Raw genomic sequence first — 6,572 nt, 5'->3', positions numbered from 1 at the left:
TTAGCATGATGGTCACGTTTGTAAGTGGATGAACTGAATCAACTTACTCTTGGGAACAGCAAACAGAAGACGGCCTTCGAGACTGGAGGGAATTTCACATCAATTAGTGTCTGGACATGTGGAAGGTGGGATGTCAAGGATTGAGTGCTCAACTCAAACTGTCCAAAACGGGGCAAACCAACCTGTTGACGAGATCCATGGCGGGCTAGGTATTATAGGTAGACAAGGTAGTAGTCAGGATGAGTTTTTCGTTGGACTTGAGTTTGAATTAGGTAAAAAATCACAGTATGGTTAACGCAGAGCATGTACGTAGAGAACAGTCGGGGAATTTATTACTGTCTGCTGTGACTGCTAATGACTCCGACTGCGGGGCTCTCATGTCAAAACGATGGCGGGGCTCAGAACGTTGATTGCGGCCCCAAGCGTGGACGGACGCTGAAGAGACATGATTGGGGGTTTAATCAGGTACCACTAAAGCGAACCACCACTGACGCATGCTGCCCGACCATCGGGGCCAGAGGGGGTGTTCAGGATGGGCAGTGGAGGCCCACCAATTGTAAGACACAGCGACAACACGATGTTAACCTGGCACTTGAGGAAGAGCGTCTTGAGCGGGCAGGCAAGAGCAAGTCAATTGACTGCTGCGTGCAACGTGTATTATGAAAAATTCAATTAAAGCGTTTTTGTTTTGTTTTTTTCGTTAGTGTCAGATTGAGTTTATAGTCATCTAGATCGATAGTATCAAAGCGTTAAATTCAATGCTTGAGTTGATGCAATAATAGCAGGTACTAAGTTGCATTCAAGAGCCAGTCGGCTCAATCCATCCGAAGTTGTCCCGCCTCATTGGTACTCAACTTGACAATTGAGACAAGGACAGGGACGAACAAACGGCAGTCGATGCTCGAGTCTGCTCCGTAGTGGGTCGAGATCCATGCTTGCAAAAGAGACATGCACCTTAATAGAGAGAGAACAACATAAAACAAAGACTTGCACTCCTGCAGCTGCAAGTACAGCAACCTCCAACTCCATCCAAAAGTTATTTTGTCTCATATTGTCAGGGATAATGGCTTGTTGTTGCTCCACAAGACTCCTCGTATTCTCATGATACTTAAACTGGAAGACAGTGTGCGTCCTTGTGCGACCTTGTGCTACACACATGAGATAGATAGTGGCTGTCTTGTGAGCACATTACTCCGTCAGTATGTAAGTGGCACAGGAGGGAGAGATGAGTGGCTTGCTGCGTTTGTTCGCATATGCGTGCACCTTTCTTTCACGTTGTACAGAGTATGGACAACTCAGTTGCCCCATCCACTACTTCAAGATACTGTACTGAATTGTACTCCGAACACATAGCTACTGACAGCTATGATGGATACAACACACGCTAGCTCAACCCCGAATGCCTTGTCCTTGTTCGGGGTCTCAGTCTTTTCAGCTTGTAGTCGGCTCTTTTCTGGCATGTTTCCCGGGTTGGCTTAAGCCTTCCATGGCATCGTGTGAGTTTGTACAGTAACAACCTAGTGTTCGGAGATGCCTGCCTTGGAGTTGCCCTATTCCATGAAGGGATCGGAATGCAATACCTTGACCATGGCCTTGGGATAAACTGGAATTATAGTGGCGTAGGGAACAAAGTTCAGCGTCCGTCCATTACGGCAATAAAAAAAAGGTTCCTGTCATGTCTGAACCAAGACTTGGGGAGCCCACCTAGTGGATGAACCAAGGGGATTGAGACCCTTTTTAGCGCTCCCGGGCCGCGCCACTTGCGAGCTAGGAATCTCAATTTACACTTTACCTTCAGCCGGGCTTCTGGGTTCTCCACCAGCTGACTTATTTTACCATTGGACATCCACTAACAAACTCACCTCACCTCACCTCAGACAGCACGCACAGTACACTTCAGTACACCTGCGTTTGGCAAGAGACATCATAATCATCGGCCTCTCCATTCGGTGGCTTTCGCGTCTTGGCGCTTTCTTCTCTCCTTTCCCTCGTAGCCACTTACTCGATTGTATCCTCTCTCTCTCTTCCTTGCTTTTTTGTCATTGCTTTACTTTCCATGCTTCGCTAGGGACGGACCGAACGGGGAAGCGGATGAACGCAACGCAACGCAGCGCAGCGCACAAAGCCTACACAAGCAAAGCGAAGCGAAGTAGCCATCAGAGCACTTTGTTCTTGCTCTTATAGCTCGCCTTGTCCGCTCAACTTCTTCTTCTTCTTCTTCTCCTCCTCGCTTCGTCCTCCACAGATCGTCCATCCATCCTCTTCGGATATCTACCTACTTATCTACCTGTTCCCATTTGTGTATATATAATTGTACTCGCTACCGTCGACCGTGATCGCAGTCGCAATCGCAATCTGCAATGAACTCGTCCTATCACCCTCCCGACATGTCGCAGCGAATGCCTGGCCCAGGCTATTCGTCCAGCGTGCCGCCACCTATTCACGCATACCAACAGCAGCAACAACACCAACACCCCCCGCCGTCTCTTCTACCTCCGCCGCCAACTCAGCATCATCATTCTTCTCACGCTCCTCCTCCGCCACCACCGCCTTCTTCGTCTTCTCACTCACTGTCCTCGCATCAACACCACGCTCCTCCTCCGCCCCATCACCATTCTCAACTTCCACCGTATCCTCCAACTCAATACCAACAGCCCCACCCGAACCAATACCCTCGACCTCACCCACTTCCTCCTTCGCGGAACGATGAACCTCCTCCACCGTCCTCGGAGCCATCGCCCAGCGATCAGCACGAAAAGCCCAAATACGAACCGCCGTCTGTCTCCAAAATTGAGGAAGGCACGGGCCTGAAGTATAGGTCGGTCATATATAACCTCTGAAAGTGTCATCTTGCTCTTTTGACTAAACGAGCTCACTAGTCTCGATGTGCAACAACAACCCATACGTGCGCGCATGTGCGGTTTTGGTGACAAGGTGCGCTTGCTTCCCGCCCATGATGTTTGTCCATCCTTCTCACAGTTCCCGTATAGGATCGCCGCCCGATCACACCGCCGCCATGTGTTCGTCTTGTAATAATAAACAGTGAGACAGGAAAGGAAGTTGACTACAAGTGCGTTGCAAATATTAAAATTCGAGAGACTAGCTTTCTTACTAACACAATACCCGTAGCACCCTCGATCATGCCATGTTCGTGCTGTCGGTCGATCTGTGGGATAAGGACGGTATCAAAGAAGTGAACCTTGTCCGATCCTCAACCGGGCCAGGCTCTGGGGCGTCCTCAAACAACTACTCTTATTCAACTCTCGAGCCTAGCACGCCTTCTTATCAGCAGCAAGCTCTTCCTCCAAGCCGCGAGTCTGGTTATCCGCAGGGCCAGGGACTGGGGTACGCGCAGGAGTATCCTCCGTCGGTGCAACAAGGCTATGGGCAAGGTTGGTTGAAACAGAAGCGATAAATGCACAAACAATTCGGCGTCTGACACATTCTTAGCACCGTCGTACCAGTCGAGCAGTTCCTACGGTCCGCCCCAGCAATATTTCCCGCGACACAGCGGCTACAATACCGATCCTCCCGCTTCATCGGCCAATCCTCTTTTCCGCAATGGCTACGGCCAGGATCAGAACGCGCTTACCCGAATGGCGGTGGTGGGAACCCAGCCCCAGGGAATGTTTACGAGGAACCTGATCGGGAGCCTGGCTGCAAGTGCATTCCGTCTCAACGACACCGACAAGAAAGCAGGTATCTGGTTTGTTCTCCAAGACCTGAGCGTTCGCACTGAAGGCACTTTCAGGTAAGAGCGAAAAAATAGTTATTGATCGAATGTCGATCTTTCAGTGCTGATTTTGACTCTCCAGATTGAGGTTCTCGTTTGTTAATGTTGGAGGAGCCGGCGGTGGTCTGCCAATTCATGTCAACCAAGGTCGTGCACCAATCCTGGCCTCGTGCTACAGCCAGGACTTCAGCGTGTATTCGGCCAAGAAGTTTCCTGGCGTGTGTGAAAGCACACCTTTGAGTAAAACGTTTGCGCTTCAAGGCATCAAGATCCCGATTCGAAAAGATACAAACATTAAAGGTGAAGGCGACGAAGAGATGATGTACGATCAGAACTGAAGAGACTGTTTGGTGGCTGGAAATATCCCTTGGCGCTGATGACTGCGTCAAAATTGAGCTGTCAGGTTCGAGTCGTTTAGAAGCATTATACCCGCAAGAGATGGGAGAAGGCATATTTGGTGAGACCACAACGCCCAAAGAAAAGACCAAAACATGGTCCTTCTTAGTTGTGTGTCCAGGATGGACTGCCAATGGATAGATACAGGAGACCTCTCCGATCTACAAGGTCAAGGTTTGCGCAATTGGGGAGACGTACCGGTGTCGGCGTTTGGAATTGATTGATGACTACTATATAATGCATTTTATCTCAGGTGTGCAGTGTGTTTTTGATGCAAAACGACAAATACAAATCAACACTTGAGTCAAGACCAGGAAAAGCTCTTAGGTTTGCAGGATCGACAGCAACGGTCGAGCTGAGCAAAGCTAGTTGCAACAACTCAGTCGTGATAGAACCAGGGGTCCAAGGGGCAAACGTCATTGCCTACACTTGGATAAGCTTTGCCACCATTTTCAGGGTCTTTGATGATCAGCATGGGAACAGCCCTACCCTGCTGAAAACCCGAAATCGACACGAGCCGATATTTTTTTCTTTTTAAATAAGATAAGCTCACACTACAGGTTTTTTTTCCATACCGAAGCTATGAGCCACCAAATTAACCCCATCCGCTGTCTCGGTGCACGCCAGTCCAAAAACAGCTTCGGATCTCCAGGGCAAATATCTGGAACTCGGAGCCCGGCGAGAGCGAAGAGAGGTGACTTCATCGTGGGACTGTATGTACAGGAATTCTCTTGGCAATTGGATAGAAGAAAACCTCGGCCAACTCAGCCCAATCTCACCTTGTCTCAACCCATTGTTTACTTGGCCGAGTTATGAAAAAACTCGATGAGTTCCATATGACTGAGGAGTTCAGTCAGTGTTGCAAGATTTCATGTTCTACGTACCTCAAAGCTGCTTACGAAAACTCACTTCATGCGATTTTGCAACCATTGGTCAGAATCACTAAAGCCTTTCCCATTTCGTTTCTAACATGCATGGTAGCTCAAACTACAATACAGAGGTCCAGATCTTATTTCAACTGCCTCGCTTCCTTTCAGCTAGTATCCGAGACCGAGACCGAGTGAGCAAAAGCTTGTATTGACCTCGTACATGTTAGGTATCCTGCCAAGATCTGGGGCAGCACGAGGTCGTCAAATTTCATTACGCAACCAAATTTGTATGACTGGACGTGGCTTCTTAGTGCAGATGCTAAGTGGAACTGGTATTCGGATACTTGGCTCTACTTGGTTCTACTTGTTCCAGACTTGGACACCAGGCGGCGCTTTAACTGAGCCTCAATCTTTAAAAGACACCTCATCATTGAAAGCAAAGCGCATTTTGGCCTGCCTATTCTTCCTAAAGGAATTTAGACACTGGGTGATTGATACATCTCCAAACAAGCATCATGGGAAAGCCCAGCCTACGCCCAGCTGACTACAGAAGCTCGCCTTAATGAGAATTCTTAACCCAGCTTCGGACCAGCCTAACGTACTTAGGTAGTGACCAAAGCCTGGCCAGGCTAGGCTATTGGATAGTCTGTACACTCTTTGGCTGGGCGCAGCGGTTCCTGGCATTTGGTGGGTGGGCAAAAGGCGACTTAGTACCTTAGTGGCCAAGCACCTATCGAATTTTTTCCTTTCCCCTGTTTTGTTGATCATGGGATCTCGGCTTACAGGTAAGAGACAGGGCAGGGGAAATTTCTGGCACCGAATAACGACATCACGAGGACAGACTTGGCATTGAGTTAAAAAGTGTCACCACCGCCGCCTACAACTGTTGTTGGTTTTTCGTACTTTGATTATCTGAACCTACACTCTTTGCCACTGCAATTCTTTCAATAACAATAAATAATCTTGTTAGTTTGATTCAGAACTTGGCTACTCAGTCAACTATACTACGGCCCACTCACTATCGCTATCACTCAAAGACAACTACAACTACAAGTAGTCATCTTGACTTTCTCTCTATCACATATTCAACAAACATCACTTTCAAAAAAATGCTTGCCTCTCACGGTCGTGGCGGCGCTGGCAACATGGCCGATTCAGCCACCACAGAAAAGACAGACCCCAGCAAGCTCCAGACTCCTGTCTTGAAGGGCCCCGTTGTCACCACCGGTCGAGGTGGTACAGGCAACATGGCCAAGAACGACGATCCTCGCGAGACTCGCAAGCGTCAAGACGTTGAAGCGTATGTTTACCTTTCTCTCGTCTCTTGAACTTATTCACTAACTTCTGACAACAGTGTGCCCCGACGTCCTTCTTATGGTACTCAGTACTCAGGCCGCGGTGGCGCTGGCAACGTCTTCAAGGACAAGGACGTGCAGCTTACACGCAAGGCCAGCAACGAAGCTGTTATCACTGACGTCGATGAACCCAGCTGTGCTCTCTCAAGGACTTCTGACGCCTCTTTCCTCAAAAGGGGGCCTTATTGTCTTTCCTATAAGCCTTAATGGGTGAGAGCT

General features: G+C 48.9%; 4 protein-coding genes across 4 annotated transcripts in view; 2 read left to right on the top strand and 2 right to left on the bottom strand.

Moving 5' to 3' along the window:
- FGSG_11938 (ATP phosphoribosyltransferase) overlaps positions 1-199 on the bottom strand; it is a gene marked incomplete at its 5' end in the record, with an annotated part of 1,480 nt that extends 1,281 nt beyond the window's left edge. Inside the window, 2 exons of the mRNA XM_011318854.1 lie at positions 48-82; positions 183-199. Coding sequence (XP_011317156.1) covers positions 48-82; positions 183-199 — 52 coding nt within the window. The remainder of the gene's footprint in view (positions 1-47; positions 83-182) is intronic.
- A 1,747-nt stretch (positions 200-1,946) lies between these two features.
- FGSG_01362 (uncharacterized protein) lies at positions 1,947-4,335 on the top strand. Its single transcript, XM_011318852.1, has 5 exons — positions 1,947-2,934; positions 2,991-3,070; positions 3,130-3,392; positions 3,451-3,751; positions 3,816-4,335. The coding sequence occupies exons 4-5, from the start codon at positions 3,597-3,599 to the stop codon at positions 4,069-4,071; spliced, it is 411 nt and encodes a 136-aa protein (XP_011317154.1). The 5' UTR covers positions 1,947-2,934; positions 2,991-3,070; positions 3,130-3,392; positions 3,451-3,596; the 3' UTR covers positions 4,072-4,335.
- On the bottom strand, positions 2,437-2,736 carry FGSG_11937 (uncharacterized protein; the record flags this gene model as incomplete). Its single annotated transcript, XM_011318853.1, has 1 exon — positions 2,437-2,736. One exon carries the CDS (start codon positions 2,734-2,736, stop codon positions 2,437-2,439), a length of 300 nt encoding a protein of 99 aa, XP_011317155.1.
- Positions 4,336-6,107: 1,772 nt separating the features above from the next.
- Positions 6,108-6,560, top strand: FGSG_11936 (uncharacterized protein; the record flags this gene model as incomplete). The annotated part of the gene is made up of 2 exons (XM_011318851.1): positions 6,108-6,298; positions 6,353-6,560. 2 exons carry the CDS (start codon positions 6,108-6,110, stop codon positions 6,558-6,560), a joined length of 399 nt encoding a protein of 132 aa, XP_011317153.1.
- Positions 6,561-6,572: the final 12 nt, after the last annotated feature.

This window comes from Fusarium graminearum, chromosome 1 (assembly GCF_000240135.3).
Source record: "Fusarium graminearum PH-1 chromosome 1, whole genome shotgun sequence".
Taxonomy (NCBI): domain Eukaryota; kingdom Fungi; phylum Ascomycota; class Sordariomycetes; order Hypocreales; family Nectriaceae; genus Fusarium; species Fusarium graminearum.
The sequence above is the reverse complement of the archived record's forward strand: the minus strand, read 5'-3'. Positions and strand labels throughout refer to the sequence as shown.

Excerpts from the sequence above, each read along its gene's own strand:
- FGSG_01362 (XM_011318852.1), top strand. The coding sequence starts at position 3,597 with ATGGCGGTGGTGGGAACCCAGCCCCAGGGAATGTTTACGAGGAACCTG. Across the intron at positions 3,752-3,815 it reads CGCACTGAAGGCACTTTCAG|ATTGAGGTTCTCGTTTGTTA; the intron begins GTAAGAGCGAAA and ends TTGACTCTCCAG.